General features: G+C 60.9%; 1 protein-coding gene across 3 annotated transcripts in view; it reads right to left on the bottom strand.

Annotated features, from left to right (window-relative positions):
• Window positions 1-17,084, bottom strand: part of ZFYVE28 (zinc finger FYVE-type containing 28) — a 118,029-nt gene that overhangs the window by 38,832 nt on the left and 62,113 nt on the right. For 2 of the 3 annotated variants that reach the window (XM_043573160.1, XM_043573159.1), the window contains exons 3-6: window positions 13,340-13,477; window positions 11,328-11,530; window positions 9,700-9,789; window positions 6,016-6,105 (exon numbers count right to left, since the gene is read on the bottom strand). In XM_043573160.1, the coding sequence (XP_043429095.1) occupies window positions 6,016-6,105; window positions 9,700-9,789; window positions 11,328-11,530; window positions 13,340-13,477 (521 nt within the window). The remainder of the gene's footprint in view (window positions 1-6,015; window positions 6,106-9,699; window positions 9,790-11,327; window positions 11,531-13,339; window positions 13,478-17,084) is intronic. The other variant, XM_043573161.1, reaches the window with a different exon arrangement.

Below are 17,084 nucleotides of genomic sequence, written 5' to 3'. Positions count from 1 at the left end.
GGCATGAAGTTCCCACCTGCCACACGGATGAACCGTGAAAATATTATGCTAAGTGAAATAAGCCAGACACAAAAGGAAAATACTGCATGATTCTATTTATATGAAGTCCTTAGAATAGTCAAATTCACAGAGGAAGAAGGTAGAATAGAGGTTACCAGGGGCTGGGGGAGGGGCTGGGGAGCTAGTGTTTAATGGAAACAGTCTCAGATGAGGAGAAGGAGAGGACAGTGGCAAGACAGTGTGAATGTACTTAATGCCACTGAGGGTTAAAGTGGGGGCACCTGCGGGGCTCAGTCGGTTAGGTGTCTGACTCTTGATTTTGGCTCAGGTCACCATCTCATGTTTGTGGGTTCGAGCCCTGTGTTGGGCTCTGTGTTGATGGTAGGAAGCCTGCTTGGGATCCTCTTTCTCTCTGCCCCTCCCCGGCTTGTGCACGTGTGCATGTGCTCTCTTTCTTAAAATAAATAAATAAACATTAAAACAAAGATTTAAGTGGTAAATCTTATATTATGCATATTTTACCACGATAAAAAAATTAACATTTATTGCTTTGATTTCTGCTTACAAAAGTTATACCTATCATGCTAAGAAATTTTGTTAAGGAGAGACATACTATTTGGTACAATTTTTTTGTACTCAGCACACTGGGGATGTTTTTCCATGGCTTTTGGGATTTTTCACTAATGTTACTTAAGTGGCTGGAGCATAGTTTTTAAACAATCCCTTAATTCTACATACCCACGCACTCGAATTTTCACGATTAAAAATAACCTTCAGTAAAAATCGTTGTAAACGCATATTGTGCCCTGTCGGGTCAATGCAACAAAATTCGGAGAAAGTTCTACTGCCCCATGCCAAGCACTAGGGGCTCTGAGTGGAAAGGCAGTGAGCACTCCTCACGTACAGCTGCCAGGCTGGTGGGGAGGCACAGACCCCATTTACATGAGATACCCCAGATGGGCAAATCTACAGACACGGGAGCAGATCTGTGGTTTCCTGGGGCTGGAGGGGGGGTGGGGCGTAGGGGGTGGAGGGGACAGCTAGGGGGAAGGGGTATGTATCTGTTTGGGGTGATGAATATGTTCTGGAATTAATGGTGATGGTTGCCCGATTCTGTACATTTACTAAAAACCATTGAATTGTACACTTAAAGTAGATGAACTGTGTGGTATGTGCATTATATCTAAATAACGTATTTTAAAAATAAGCGATCTAAGGGTAAGTATGTAACCTTGCCGGAGGCAGTGAATACTAGATGAGGAAGGGCTGCAGGTGAGGCAGGTTGTGTGGGGACTGGGAAGGGGCTGGGTAGGGGGCTGTCACTGGTGGGGAAGCAGGTAGGCAAAGGGACCAAAGGAAGGGAGGCCAGAGCCTCCCAGGGCAGGGGCTTCTGGTGGTAGGACCACAGGATGGAATGTGGGTGGGAGGGGTGGTAAATGAGAGAGGGGAAGGGATGGGGCTGCCTATAGCTGACGGGGGGAGGGGGGGGAGGAGGGGAAGGGGAAAGGGGAGGGGAGGGGGAGAGGAGAGGGGAGAGGGAGGAGGAAAAAGGGAGGGGAGGGAGAGGGGGAAAAGGGGAGGAAAGTGGAGGGGATAGAGAAGAGGGGAGGGGAGGGGGAGAGGGAGAGGGGAAAGGGGAGGGGGAAGAGAGGGGGAGAGGGAGGGGGAAGGGAGAGGGGAGACAGAGAGGGGAAAAGGGGAGGGGAAGAGGAGGGGGGAGGGAGAGGGGAAAAGGGAAAGGGAGGGGGAAGGGAAGGGGGAGGGGGAAGAGAGAGGGGAAAAGGGGAGGGGAGTGGAAGAGGGGAGGGAGGCACAGAGCTGGCCCCATTGCAGGAGGGGGAGTGTGAGGCAGGACGGGGAGTGGGTCGCAGGGGTGGAGCAGGAGCAAGGCCCGGGCTCTGGGTTCTGGGCAGTTCAGCCTGGGATGCAGCTTCGGGAGAGGGCGGCCCCCTCGGGGTGGGGGCAACTGCAGAGGCTGGAGCTGAGGCCAGGCCGGGCCAGCAGCCGAGACCGGGAGGTGAAGTGGGCCTTGCAGGCAGGCCCAGGTAAGCAGGTCCGCCCTGATGGGGCCAGTCACCCGGGCGCAGAACCTGGAGACTGTTAGTTTCCTTATTCGTGTAAACCAACTCCAACTGTTTTCAGATAAAGCGTCAGGAGTGAAACTAGTCTGTCACAGTCAGAACCACGTGGAGACTCACTTTCCCCCGGGAGGGAGGACCAGGTCCGGGGTGCCAGGGAAATGGGGGAGCTTGGGCCCAGGGTCCAGGGCTGGTACCCGAACTGGCCGTGGACACCCTCTACCTGGGCCGCACTGGCCTCCTCCTGAACCTCCAGGCCCCCACATAGCCTTCTCTCAGACCTCAGTTCACCGCCTCTGCCTCAGGCACCTGCCCAGCGGTCACAAGGCAGAGGGCCCGGCTGGCTTGGGTTGTGCCTCTGACCTGTGATGGGCCAGAGAGACCACCTCAGAGGATGTGTTGCTCCCGGGAGAGCTCAGAGCAGGACGTCTTCTCAACCTGGTGGGAAGGGGCTGGACGTAGGGCGAGGGGGACAGAGTGGCAGAGAGGCTACACTCCCAGATCCCCCTCTGTCCTCAGGGGATCCCACCAACCCACATCACAGACGTGACCCTAGAAGGCTGTCATTCCAGGAGTGTTGGCTTTACCGCCAACCAAGTGTCTACGGGTCACCCTTCTCCCTTCAGCCAGAGGTCTTCCTGCCTCTGGCCCTTTGCACATGCTGCCTGCCCGCAGTCCACCACCTGCCAGGCTCCCATCCGGACTCCCGGAGCTCTGCTCCAGAACCCAGGGAGCCTCTCCCCCATGCTACCAGCTCTTGTCCACTCCAGAGGGTCCTGCTCCAAGCCCCCTACCCCACCCCAGCATCCAGAACACTCCACAGCAACTGCTCGTTTCATCTACCCGTGCACTCCCCACGGGCATAATAGTGTCCCTGGGGACAAGCACAGGGTCAGATACACAGCAGGTGCTCCACACGTGCTCGCTGGCAAATACAGACAGAGCACGGCCCAGGCCCCACCCCGTGCAGCTGTGATGCTGCCTGTCTGGCCCAGAGCAGCCACCAAGGACAGTGAGGAAGGAGAGAGGCAGCATCAGGCACCTGGGGAGGTGACCCTGAAGGGGGCGGCTCTGGGAACAGCTTCCTCCGGGAAGGAAGGAGGATTTCGGCCACGGCCAGGCAGCCTGGCTCTAAGGCTGTAACCCCTGCCTCTGCTCGAGGGCTGGCGAGGTTCTGGGGTGGACGGGGGTGGCTGTAGTGAGGCCACCCTCCTGGCCAAGCCGAGCCGAGCCCCTCTGCTCCCCATGCTCTGCGCTTAGGGCCCCTGCATCTGCTCCCACTTCTGGCCGGCCTGGCCTGCACCTGCTCTCCCTTCAATCCAACTACAAAGCTGCCTCCCTTCGCTGTGACTTGGAGCCCCCTCGTTTCTGGGGACTTCCGAGGGAACTCCACACGGGGCTGCCAGGGGGGATGACAGGGCAAGGGCCCAGCCCACGGGGCCCTCACTCTCCCTCCCAGGACGAGGGACAGAGAAGGAACAGAAGCTCAGATGTGTGCGGGGCAGCCGTGGTCTGCAAACAGGGTGCAGTGATGCCAGTCAGGGAGAGGTGGCCTCAGGTGGCCGCTCAGTGACAATAGAAAGGCCTGAGACCATGGTCCTGTGGTCACCGGGCCTGGGCCAATGTTGACAGGTAGGCTGGTAAAGGGCTGAACAGACCCACTCGGCAGGCTTCAGGGTGAGAACCCGGAAGCCATGCGCTCAGGCTGTCTGATGCCTCACCTTATCCTAAACCGGGGTTTATTTTAAAACCGCCTAAGAGCGTCTGGTGCTCCCATGAGGCTTAGAACAGGCAAGTCCGTCCTGACCCGAGATGCAGGGTGCTGCCCGGACCCCGGGGTGCTGTGCGGGCTCCTCCCCGCGGGGCAGCTCGTCAGAGCAGGCCAGTCAGTGCGCACCTGCGCCGGCCTTTGTGCACTGTGAGGCAGCTCCGAAGGAAAGGCAGCCTGGGAACCCCATCGGGCGGCCACAGACCCCACGAGGGGGCTCCGTGGCGGGGGCACCTGATCCTGAGCTTCCAGGCACTTGCCAAGGAATTTAGGAAAGAACCAGGGCCAGGCCAGGGGCTGGGCGCTTCCCGCAAAGCGGGGTGTGAACCGCAGAGGAAGGGCAAAGCCGGCTCTCACGGGAAGGGCTGCAGACCCTAGCGCCCCCGCCCCATAAACATTAAGGCCCCGGCTCGAAGCAGCGTTTTCTTCTACACGTTTGGCCACAGAGAACCATTGCCTAGAAAGCAAACGATGTAACAAAATCACATGGCCCCGTCCAAGGGGACGCTCCAGGACATGTCAGGCCAGACTACGTGAGTTGGCCCACTGGGGACGTCTGTCCTCTGCCTCCTCCAGCTTCGGGTGGAGGGAGAGTCCCAGAGCCCAGCAATTGAGGCGACTGTGACATGTTGCCCCTCTGGTGTGATGGGACCCACTCCTGTTTTCCCTGATTAGGACACCGTCTCTTGGGGACAAGGACAACAGAAGGAGGCACCAGGCCCAAGGGGTTCTGGCAAACTGAGACCCCCAGGGAAGCCGGCTCTGAGGACACAGCCAGGCCAGGGAGACTGAGGCCAGGCGGCCGCCCCCTTGCCCCACCCAGGAAAGTGAGGTGTCCAGAGGGCGCTGCTCAGGGTTCCCTGGGGTCCTGGGAAGTGACAGCCGCTCGCCCTGGCCTGTCTCCCAGCCCTTTCTCAGCCAAGCCTCTGCTCATCTCCGGGGTCTCAGGGCAGCAGCAGGTGCTTCTGGGCCAGCCCAGGGCGGGATCTGCCCGCAGCTCCCACACTTCCGCACGGCACACCACGAGTCCCGCCCCCTGTGGGCGAGGGAAGCCCCTCTGGCCCAGAAGCTGGCCCCATCCTGCGGCACCACCACTGCCCCCCACTGCTCCTGCCACCGCACCCCCATTTCTCAAGGAGGGGATTCTGTGCCTGGACCAGTCCTGGCCTCCGCGTCACCCCACACTCCCCCAGGGCGGCTTTCACTGACGATCACATCCACAATCGGCATCTGCCATGAGGACTCCCGTCCTCTCTGCCCCGCTGCATGCCTGCACACCAGCTGCCCACCGGGCCCCTCCCTAACTTCCAGGCCCACAGAGACCCCCGTGGCCCATTGCCCTCCTCCTCCCTCTGTGACCGCCCTCCCCCTGCCCCCTCACCTGGCAGGAGAGAAGGGCAGTCCCTGTGTGGGAGTCAAGGTGTGGCTGAACAGCAGTGGACCAAGCCCACAACACCTGGGCTCTGACCTTGGCTCGGGGAAGCTCTGGGCACCCAGCAAGTGATCGGGCACTTCCTGCCTTGGCATACTTAGGGCCCAACCGTGTGCTGCCCGGCGTCTCTGAGCCCACGAGACCCCAAAGGCCCAAGCCTGAGCTCCCCTGCTCTCGCCACTCATCTCCCCCCACCCCCCCCCCCCCCCCCCCCCCGCCCAGCAGGAAAGGCTCCCCCCCAGGCACGCCCCCCGCCCCATGGCCAGACCAGCTGCTCCCACCTCCTCTTCACCTGACAGCTTTCATTTCACCTCCACGCCAGCCTTGAATGGCTCAGAGAACCCCGTCACACCCGCCCACGGGAGCCAGGGGCGTCCCACCCTCTCGTTACACGCAGCCTCCCCCCCACGGCCGGAGCTGGGCGCTCTGCTTCTGCGTGCACCCCACGTGGCTCCATGCGGCGTGCGGGGTGCTCCTCCCCTGGGCTGTGAGTCCAGCGACTGTCCACGTCACCTGTCCAGCCGGGTGTTGGGTGTCCAGCCATCTCGCACTATCTAGGGTGGGGGGGTCCCCCCCTCACCCTCAGAACACTGGTGAGGGGCGCCAGCAGGCCTGCGTGGTGCGGTGCAGGCGGCCGACAGCCAGCGTTGGGGGTGTAAGTGCCAGAAGGGGCCCAGTCCTCCACAGTCCTGCCCGGCTTCTGCACGGCGGCTGCCCCGGGCCCGGGGAGCACTCACCACACGATGGCCAACCTGGGGATGGTGAACATGAGGGCCGGTTCGTAGTCGTCAATCATGTCCTGGGTCAGGTACCCGAAGTCCAGGGCCCTGGCCGAGGGGCAGAGAGCAAGAAAGCAAGAAGGGTGAGGCCTGCCCGCCCACACCCACCGCGGCCCAGGCCACCCTCACCTGCGTCTGTGCTCAGCAGACAGCCAGGAAGGTGACACTGGACACCGTGGGCCCTCACGCGCACACGGGGCCGCTGCTGGAAACCGCTGCACTCCGGAAGGCCCGAGCAGGCCTGGTGCTTCCCTCTCCCCACTTTTCTCCTGCCTGACGCGCCTCCGGGACGGAGGGTGCCGGGAGGGGAAGGGGCGCTTGCTGAGGGGGGCCCACGGGCAGCGACGGCGTCCAGCCAACCAAATGGCTCCAGCGGCAAGAATAAACAGGGAACAAAAACACTGCCCCAGATGACCTGACGCTTCCCCGAGGAAACTGCCCCCCCCCAGATTTATCCCCACTCCCCTGGCCAACGCAGCGGCTCTCGCTCTATGCTCAGTGAGCTGGCGCCTGCTGGCACCACGGAGGGAGGCTCCGAGTAAAAGGAACTTCACGCCATCGTGTTTTCCAGCAGCTTGAAGTGTCTTTCACATACATCAACAGCGAATAACACGTCTTTAATTATGATGTGACATTAGGCAATTTCAAAACTTACCTAATGCCACACAGCACTAGCTAAACAGGAGAAACATTCTAGACTAAACTTTAGTCTCAAAGTCTGACTTCAATTACTGCCCAAAGCATGACAAGACTGTTGATGATTCGCTCCACAGAGCCTTGTTCAGGAGCTCCATCCTGGCCTGTGGAGATGAGGAAATGAGAAGGGAAGAGGAGGGAGGGGGTGAGGCCGTGAGGAGGTGAGATGAAGACTGAGCAGGAGAGGAAGGTGAAGAGGTGAGGAGGTGAGGAGGGTAGGGAGGTGAGGGAGGGAGGTGGGGAGTGAGGAGGGTGAGGAGGTTTGGAGGTTGGAGGTGAGGAAGGGAGGAAGGTGAGAAAGGCATGGAGGTGTGGAGGTGAGGCTGGAGGAGGTGAGGAAGATGGGAAGATAAGCAGGTGTGGAGGGTAAGGAGATGAGGAAGGTATGGAGGTGAGGAGGTTTAGAGGCATGGAAATGAGGAGATGAGGAAGGCAAAGAGGTGAGGTGGGTATGGAGGTGAGGAAGATGGGGAGGTGAGAAGGTGAGGTGGGGGGGAGGGGAGGAGGTGAGGTGGGGGGGAGGTGAGGAGGTGAGGCAGGAGGGAGTGAGGAGGTGAGGCAGGGGAGAGTGAGAAGGTGAGATGGGGGAGGGAGTGAGGAGGTGAGACAGTGGGGAGTGAGGTGAGGCAGGGGGGAGGTGAGGAGGTGAGGCAGGGTGGGGGGAGTGAGGAGGTGAGGCAGGAGGGAGCAAGGAAGTGAGGTGGGGGGGAGTGAGTAGGTGAGGAGGGGTGGGGGGAGTGAGGAGGTGAGGCGGGGGCGGGGAGCAAGGAGGTGAGGCAGGAGGGAGCAAGGAAGTGAGGTGGGGGAGTGAGGAGGTGAGACGGGGTGGGGGGAGTGAGAAGGTGAGGTGGGGTGGGGGGAGTGAGGAGGTGAGGCGGGGTGGGGGGAGTGAAGAGGTGAGGCAGGAGGGAGCAAGGAAGTGAGGTGGGGGGGAGTGAGTAGGTGAGGAGGGGTGGGGGGAGTGAGGAGGTGAGGCGGGGGCGGGGAGCAAGGAGGTGAGGCAGGAGGGAGCAAGGAAGTGAGGTGGGGGAGTGAGGAGGTGAGACGGGGTGGGGGGAGTAAGAAGGTGAGGTGGGGTGGGGGGAGTGAGGAGGTGAGGTGGGGTGGGGGGAGCGAGGAGGTGAGGCGGGGTGGGGGGAGCGAGGAGGTGAGGCGGGGTGGGGGGAGTGAGGAGGTGAGGCGGGGTGGGGGGAGCGAGGAGGTGAGGCGGGTGGGGGGAGCGAGGAGGTGAGGCGGGTGGGGGGAGTGAGGAGGTGAGGCGGGGTGGGGGGAGCGAGGAGGTGAGGCGGGGGGCGGGGAGCAAGGAGGTGAGGCGGGGTAGGGGGAGCGAGGAGGTGAGGTGGGGTGGGGGGAGCGAGGAGGTGAGGCGGGTGGGGGGAGTGAGGAGGTGAGGCGGGGTGGGGGGAGTGAGGAGGTGAGGCGGGGGGCGGGGAGCGAGGAGGTGAGGCGGGGTGGGGGGGGAGCGAGGAGGTGAGGCGGGGTGGGGGGAGTGAGGAGGTGAGGCGGGGGGCGGGGAGCGAGGAGGTGAGGCAGGAGGGAGCAAGGAAGTGAGGTAGGGGGGGTGAGGAGGTGAGACGGGGGGAGGGAGTGAGGAGGTGAGACAGTGGGGAGTGAGGAGGTGAGGCAGGAGGGAGCAAGGAGGTGAGGTGGGGGGGAGTGAGAAGGTGAGGTGGGGTGGGGGGAGTGAGAAGGTGAGGCGGGGTGGGGGGAGCGAGGAGGTGAGGCGGGGTGGGGGGAGTGAGGAGGTGAGGCGGGGGGCGGGGAGCGAGGAGGTGAGGCAGGAGGGAGCAAGGAAGTGAGGTAGGGGGGGTGAGGAGGTGAGACGGGGGGAGGGAGTGAGGAGGTGAGACAGTGGGGAGTGAGGAGGTGAGGCAGGAGGGAGCAAGGAGGTGAGGTGGGGGGGAGTGAGAAGGTGAGGTGGGGTGGGGGGAGTGAGAAGGTGAGGCGGGGTGGGGGGAGTGAGAAGGTGAGGCGGGGTGGGGGGAGCGAGGAGGTGAGGCGGGGTGGGGGGAGTGAGGAGGTGAGGCGGGGGGCGGGGAGCGAGGAGGTGAGGCAGGAGGGAGCAAGGAAGTGAGGTAGGGGGGGTGAGGAGGTGAGACGGGGGGAGGGAGTGAGGAGGTGAGACAGTGGGGAGTGAGGAGGTGAGGCAGGAGGGAGCAAGGAGGTGAGGTGGGGGGGAGTGAGAAGGTGAGGTGGGGTGGGGGGAGAGAGAAGGTGAGGCGGGGTGGGGGGAGCGAGGAGGTGAGGCGGGGTGGGGGGAGAGAGAAGGTGAGGCGGGGTGGGGGGAGTGAGGAGGTGAGGCGGGGTGGGGGGAGTGAGGAGGTGAGGCAGGGTGGGGGGAGTGAGGAGGTGAGGCGGGGGGCGGGGAGCGAGGAGGTGAGGCAGGAGGGAGCAAGGAGGTGAGGTGGGGGGGAGCGAGGAGGTGAGGCGGGGGGCGGGGAGCGAGGAGGTGAGGCAGGAGGGAGCAAGGAGGTGAGGTGGGGGGGAGCGAGGAGGTGAGGCGGGGGGCGGGGAGTGAGGAGGTGAGGCGGGGTGGGGGGAGTGAGGAGGTGAGGCGGGGGGCGGGGAGCGAGGAGGTGAGGCAGGAGGGAGCAAGGAGGTGAGGTGGGGGGGAGGTGAGGACCCCAGCTCTCCGTGCTGCCTGCCACAGCTCTGCTCCTCCACGGGGGAACTTCCCTGCAGGATGTGCGCTCTGGGCGCGGAGGAGAGCGGAGGAAAGTGACGGTGGAGCTGAGGAAGGAGGCTCTGGGTCTGCCCGCTGCTTGCTGGGGGAAGGTGACTTGGTGGCAGAAGGGGGCTGGAGCCTCCCCCCCGCCAACTGCAGGCGCCCCGTCCCTGCCTTGCCCGGGCTCCCAGCCGGCCGCCGGCCTCTTTCCTCTTTCCGGGGAGGAGAGGGGCCCTGTGGCAGCCGGGGGGGGGGGGGGGGGAGCGGGGGGGGGCCCTCACCTCTCCACGGTCTCGCAGAACAGCACAATGACCTCCTGCTGCACGTAGTACTCCCTGGGCGACTTCACGGGCACCATGGCAGAGACGTAGCTGCAAACACAGCCGGCGAGTGAGGGCTGCCCGCCGGCCACGTGTCCCCCCGCCGCCTCTCAAATGAAAGCCACGTCAGCTTCCTACGTGCACGCCTCCCAGCAGGGCCGTGTCTATTTTAAAGCAGGGTCAGCCTGGTCCAGTGCCTCCTGGCCCCCCGGCCCTGCCCGGTCTGGGCCCCGACCGCCCACTTCTGCGACGCCCCTGCCCGGGCACCCACCCTGGTGAGCGTGTGAGAATCAGTGCAAGAATGAACGTGCGTGTGGGTGGGTGAACCACGGGGTGGGGGTGGGGGTGGGGGCGGCCAGGACTGGGCGATGTGAGCATGGGGGCCTCACGGGCAAGTGACACTTTGTCCAAATGTCCCCTGGGGTGAGAACGTGTTTCTTTCCTTCTGAGTCAGTAGCTCTAACTTTTCCTCGTTATAAAAGCTTATCTGGAAGAGGACACAGAAAACAACTGTCCGCGCTCCCACCTCCTAGAGAGAACTGCCTTTAACATCCAGGCTGGGTTCCTTCCCTAGGTCATCGGGTCACACGATGGACGGCTTTTACTAACTGGGATCACCGTGGTGTGGATTTGGGGGTCCCACTGTTTCTCGCCTACTGCGAGCGTCTCCGCGCCTGTGGGAGCTGGTGGCGTGCCTGACTCCCGGTCCTGCGCTTCTCCAAAGCCCTGCGAGGAGGCCCCCAGGCCCCACCTGTGTCCTCTGAGGAAGGAGCAGGTGACGGCAGCCCGTGGGGAGTGGGGGGGGGAGGCACTGGCTGGACAGCGGGCAGGAAGGGACGGGTGGAGCTCACGGCAGGTGGTGGTGCTGGGGGATGGGGGAGAGGGCACCCTGTGATCCTCACAGACCCCCCTAACCTGGGGAGGTGCCCTCGCCCTCATCCCAGGCAGCTGGAGCGTCCCCGTGGCCCAGAAGCCACGGCCACCTCTCCCTTGCTCTGCCGTGCCCCAGATCTGAGAGCATGGAAGTGATGCTCGGGTGTTTGTGGGGTGAGTGGGTGAACAGGTGGGATCAGGGGGCAGCTGGCGACCAACAAGCCCCATACGGTGAGCCCAGTCACCAGGGGAGGCGAGGCAGGAGGTCAGAGGTGAGAGGTCAGAAGCAGGAAGTGAGGCAGGTGGCCAGAGGGGGGAGGTCAGAGTCAGGAAGCGAGGTGGGAAGCAGAGGGTAGAGGTCAGAGGTGGGAAGTGAGGCAGGAGGTCGGAGGTGGGGGGTGGGTCAGAGGCGGAGGGCGAGGCAGGAGGCAGAGGGGAGCAGCAGAGCCTCTGGCGGGCGGCACGTCCACTCTGGGTGACGGCTACTTGCAGGAAGCTCCCGGGTCTTTAGCGCTGGGGTGCATCAGGGAGAGGCAGAGGGGGTGGGCCAGACCCCAGGGAAGGTCACCCAGCCTGACCCCCCAGCGGCCCCGTGTTGGGCCTCCGGGGTTAACTACGTGGACTGATGGCCCTGAACCGCCATCAGTGGGCGTGTGCAGCTTGAATACCGGGACCCGAGACGCGCTGCAGGGCTGGGGCCTCCCCCTCAGGGTCACCTCAGTTCGAACTCAGCAAACAGGACGTCGAAGTGCCTCAGCGCCTCCCTCATCTTCTCCGTGTAGGTGCTGAGGTCCCGCAGCGCCTGATCGCGGAGGGCGCCCCGCACGTCCTCCAGGCTGCGCGTCAGCTCCTTGGCCAGCGGGCGCATGGCCATGCTCTCCAGCTCGCGGTTCATGATGATGGAGCCGGCGGCCAGGCACTGTGGGCAGAGAACGCGGGGCGGGTCACACAGAGCCTCCTGGAGCCCGACGGCCCGGGGTCCTTCCTCCCCCCGCCCGGCTCTGCGGAGCCCGAGCTCAAGAGCCGCCACGGAGGGCTGTGGTGCCACAGCCGCGGGGACCGTGATACGGGACAGGAAGCCACAAGAGCGGTGGCTGGGCCCGGCTGTGACCCTCCCCCCCTGGGCCCCGCTCCCAGAAGCACCCTCGCCTCCTACTGTCTCCTCGCTCTGGGGCCAGCGGTCTCTCCTAACCCAGAGTAGCCACGGCCACGACAGCACATACTCCCCTTGTGGCTGATAGGGTCCCCCACACAGACCCAGACGTGGGCAGAAAGGGAAGGCCGACCCACCGAGACTCTTGGGTCTGGGGGCTCCGTGCAGGGGCACCGGTCAGCCCACAGACTGGGGGTGGGTGCCCGGGAGTCACTGACACCACGTTGGGGTGGCACTCGGGCCAACCGGGCTCCCTGACCCCACTGCCCTTTCTAGGCAGTAAAGACGCCCCGCTGCCACAAATGCTCACAGACCTTCCTCTGAGCCAAGACTCATCAGTGCGGGACGCCCGGCTTCTGGGCGATAAGGAGGGTCCCTCCGTGCCTGCAAATCTGCCCACACCTGTCCTGGGCTGTGGGAGGCAGGTCACAGGCCTGTGCGGGCTGCGTGCACCTCCCCAGCTTCTTCCACTCGTCCAGTGACCTGGGGTACTCGTCAGACCCGGGTCCTGGCCAAGGGGCGGCCACGCAATCCCCGCGTGGGGCTGTGGTGTTGTGGGACTCCCCTGCCCACCTTGGGTCAGCACCCATCAATGTCTTATCCTGTCAGCAGTGACCCAGAAGGGAGCTGGGACTACAAGCACTTTCCCGGGGGGTGGAGTGTGGTGTCGCTGATTTCCCACCCACCCTGGAGGGGAGCGTGGAGCTGGCTGGCACCGGGACCACACGGGAGAGACGGCGCCCAGTGCCACGGGGCCCAGGACCTACATCATGTCATGGCTCCACAGCTCCCTGCCCCTGGGACCCACTCTACAGCGGTGAGAAGTGAGACCAGAGACAGGACTAGCCTGCCTGGGGCCACCCACACCAACTGGGGCCTTGGCGAGGACACCCTCCCATCAGGCGGCTCGGGCGAGCGGGGTGAGAGGGGTCAGGTGGGGGACACACAGGGCCAGGCCGTGCCCAAGGAAGACAGGGCATTCCCGAGATTCACTGGGAGGAAGGCAGAGACAGGCTGAGAACCCCAGCACGGCCAAGGGAGGGGTCGCAAGGTGCGGGTACGGGAAACAGCTGGCTGGGGCGAGGCTGGTCCGGCCACCACGGGTCAGGCACCTTCCTCTCAGGCTGCAGTCTCCTCGCTGGGAGATGAAGGTCAAGGTCTGAGGGGTGGAGAGGGTGGTGGCTCCACTGAGGCACCCGAACGCAGCTCCCAGCCCCCCGGGCAAGAATGACCCCTCCTGTCAGAGGGCGAGGGAAACACTGCTTCTAATTTAGGATTGTTGCTGGTACGAACCACCTGGAGACCCTTCACATCTGGAGGCCTGAGAACCTCACAGAAATTGCACATGAAGCTTCGTGTCCATATTGGCTTATGTAGATCTGGAGGGAGCAGGTTCATGGCTTTCCCACACCTCCAAAGGGGCGTGCGGCCTAATCAGAACACGCCGTCCGTAACCCATGGCGGGTGGGGCTCTTGAAGGGGGAGGGAGACACCAGGTCCCTGCCCCCACAGGTGCACACAGGTGCGGCCCAACGCCCCACACCGTGACCCTGGACCCAGCTGGCTGCCCGCTACCTCGGCCCCAAACCACAGCTGGCCCGCCAGGCTGTCATGCCGGATCTCCTCGGGGAACTTGACGCAGAAATCCCGTGGGGCTCGGTCCTGGGGGATGCACACATCCATGATCTGGTTAATGATGTTTAACACGTTGTCCTGAATCAGAAACAGAGAAAGGGCGCTAAGACACAGCCCCAGCTGGTGGCCGTCAGGTACTGCTTGAAAAATATGAAAAACACATACAGTGCGTTTTCCTGTTCTTTGAGATCGTGAGGGTGATATGGATCCCTCCTTGCTCTGTAATTGCTACAGAAAGTTCGCATGGTCCGGAAGCACCCAGAGTGAAGTCCCGCTCCCCCTTGCCCACGCCCCTTCCTCACACTCATGTAGCCAGAGCGCGGGCAGTGCTGTGCCTATTACTCTGTGATCTCCTCTGCTCACCGCGGGCCTGGGGGGGGGCCTCCCACGTCACCACGTACATTTTTCCTCGCCCTTTGTACCAGCCGCTGGCCGTATGCCTTTGTCTTCCCCTGCTGACCCATGCCCACTCCCTGCAGCCGAGGCCACGAGGACTGTCCCTGAACACCTCTCTCGCAACACCTGTACATGAATCTCCTACGACAGAGCCGGAGAAATGGCACTGCTAGGTGGACAGGTACACAAAAAGTTCACTTTGAACCGCCACAAGCCTGTGTCATCCTGGGTCTGTTCACAATACAGACAAGCTCTGTTGTCTGGGAGTAAGGCCACCGAGGGACAGTATGTAAACCCAGGCTTCTCAAACCCTCCACAGAGGACTCCAAGGCCTGTCCTGTGTGAGGGCCTCCCCCCGCACCAGTGACCACAGAGGCCGGGGCATCTGGCAGACTCAGCAGCCAGGGCCAGGGGCAAAGCCACTGTCCTCTCTGAACCTCAGTTTTGTAGACAGAGCACGCCGAGCATCCCCTCAGACTCTTCTCGAACCAGCAGATCAATCACGGCAACTTGTCAGTCAGCCAGAGAGGAAGAAGTGCCCCCTTCCTTCCAGGAGGTGGAGACCCTGACTCCGCCCCTCGCGGCTGTGCAACCTGGGACGGCCACTTAACTTCTCTGATCGTCCAGGAGGCCTGGAAAAGGAGACCAGCCCTTCAGGAGGGCTGTGTGAGCTGGAGGCTGTAAGACTCTTGGCTCCGTTTGGCCCACAGCAAGTCTTAATCCATGGTAACTTTTGTTCTAAAGACTCCTGAGAATTATTTTACTTAATTTCCTCATGTTCAAAACACAAAGGATAAGAAACTGTTTTGAACTCTTTGTACATATAAGGGAAACATGCTCATTTTATTGCTTCTTAAATCACATTCATTCTTTTCTTAAAATCATCCTGTTCTTTACACATTTACCATTCACTGTCTAGAATTATAGGAACATTGAAAGTTTAGTTTTTTTCTTAATTTGTTAAGGATAAAATTAAGGCACATTTACCACAGGAAAATTGGAAAGAGTGGAAAACACAGAAGCAGGGAAAGTGTCAACGGAGGAAAGACCGCACGTTGGGCACGGTTCCTTTTCAGTCTCGTATTCTGCCGCTGTCACGGTCGCACACCTGCCCGTCTCCACACGCCCCACCTGTGATGGACAGCTACGTACGGTCCCAGCACACAGGCTGTCCCAGCACTGTCTCTCTCTCTCAAAAATAAATAAACATTAAAAAAAAAAAAAGGAAGCAGATATGGAAGATCACTACAGGTGGGAAGCATGACTTTCTAATGCAAAACTCAATGCATTAAACCCTGAAGGAAATTCTGCCTCACAACACAAAAACTAAAAATAAAATTCAACCAACGTTAAGTGGTACTGCTGGGAGTTCCTTTGTAAAGGCTTTCTGGGTAGGAAAGCCCCTTTCTGGTGATTCAACAAGCTAACGAACAAATAGGGGCAGTCACAATAGTTAGCACTAGGTGTTTTGTCTGCTATTAGGGGGAGCCAGGGCTCTGACCTCCTGTGAGCTGCTTGGACCCACTCCCCACCCTGCCTGGCCCGCCAGGACATCAGCTGCTCGAGGATGAGGGCAGGGTCTCCTTCTTGTCTCGGCTGGGCCCCCAGTGCCCAGAACCGTGCTGAACACAGAGTGTGTCTCAGCAAGTAGTTGCAGGGCCTCCAATTCCGGCCAATGTGCAAGTGACAGGAACCGAATTTGCCTCCCTCAAGCAACAACAACGGTAACGGGAAAAGCAAGACTATGGTTCCCAAGACACTAGCCACCAGGCAGAAGAGAGATGGGCAGGACAGCCCTGATTGCCTGGCTCGCGGCCCAGAGCAACCATTCAGGGCCCGGCCCAGAGGGAGGGCCCCCAGGCGGGACCCAGCAGACTCCCCAGTGAAGAGCAGAGCTGAGAGTCCAGAGGACTGGGACAGTAGAAGAAGAGGCCCTGAGCCAGAGGACAGAGAGCTGCCCGGGGAAAACCACGCGGATCCGGGAGGGCCCTGCGAGGACACACGCCCATGAGACCAGCAAGGAAGCAACGCACGCAGTGGAGGCAGCGGCAGCCAGAGCTCAGTTCTGTTCACGGGGCAGAAGGCAGAGCGCCCAGAAGTGTCGCGGCTGTGGTGACGAGGGTGGTTGGCACCAGATTAAACTCAGCTCTGACCCCCCCCCAACTTTTTTTTTAAATGTTTATTTATTTTTGAGAGAGAGACAGACAGAGCATGAGCAGGGAAGGAGCAGAGAGAGAGGGAGACACAGAATCCGAAGCAGGCTCCAGGCTCCGAGCTGTCCGCACAGAGCCCAACACAGGGCTCGAACTCACAAACCGCGAGATCATGACCTGAGCCGAAGCCGGACGCTCAACCAACTGAGCCACCCAGGCGCACCCCCCCTACCCCCGCCAACATCTTTAAAAAATAGGGTCCAAAAGGATCAGACGGTTTCTGAGTAACCAAACCGCATCACAAAACAAAGCTCAAAAAGACTGGTAGGAATACAAAATTGTTCAGCTCCCAGAAAGGCGAGATTCATAATGTCAGACATTTGATAAAAAATCACCAGGCTTGCAAAGGATTAAGAAAAGATGACACATGATAGAAAGAAAACTCAGGCCGACCTGATGCAGGTGGTGCAGTGGCCACCGGGGGACATGGTGGAGGAGGAGCTGCGCCTTACAACAGACTCCCACGTGTCCCAAAAGTTCGCTGAGACCACAAAGAAAAAGGGCCCACGCCGATCTAGGGGGAAAACGACACTATCTGAGAGGAAAACAAATCCACTGGATGAGGTTAAGCCCAGATGAGACATTTCATTAGAAAAGAACAACAAACTTGAAGACAAAGCAACTCTCCAGTGAGTCTGAGAACAAAACACATAACAACTCATCGCTGAGTGTCAGACTTCAACATCTCAAAGAGGGCGCCTGCGGGGCTCACGTGGTTAAGCCTCCGACTTCGGCTCAGGTCCTGATCTCACAGCTGGTGGTTTCGAGCCCCATATAGGGCTCTGCCCTCTCAGCACGAAGTCTGCTTTGGATCCTCTCTCTCTCCCTCTCTCTGCCCCTCCCTTGCTTGCTCTCTCCCTCTCTCTCTCTCTCTCTCTCTCTCTCTCTCAAAAAATAAATAAGTATAAAAAGAAAAGATGTCAAAGGGGCTTATCACTCAAGACCTGAAAGAAGAGGACAGAAAAAAACTTTGAAGGAATTACGACCAACTTTTGTCCAATTTAATGACCAACAATAAACTCAAGGTCCAAGAAGTTCAATGAACCCAAAGCACAGGGAACACGAAGAAAGCTGCA

This window comes from Prionailurus bengalensis, chromosome B1 (genome assembly GCF_016509475.1).
Source record: "Prionailurus bengalensis isolate Pbe53 chromosome B1, Fcat_Pben_1.1_paternal_pri, whole genome shotgun sequence".
Classification (NCBI taxonomy): domain Eukaryota; kingdom Metazoa; phylum Chordata; class Mammalia; order Carnivora; family Felidae; genus Prionailurus; species Prionailurus bengalensis.
This window is presented reverse-complemented; position numbering and strand designations above follow the sequence as displayed.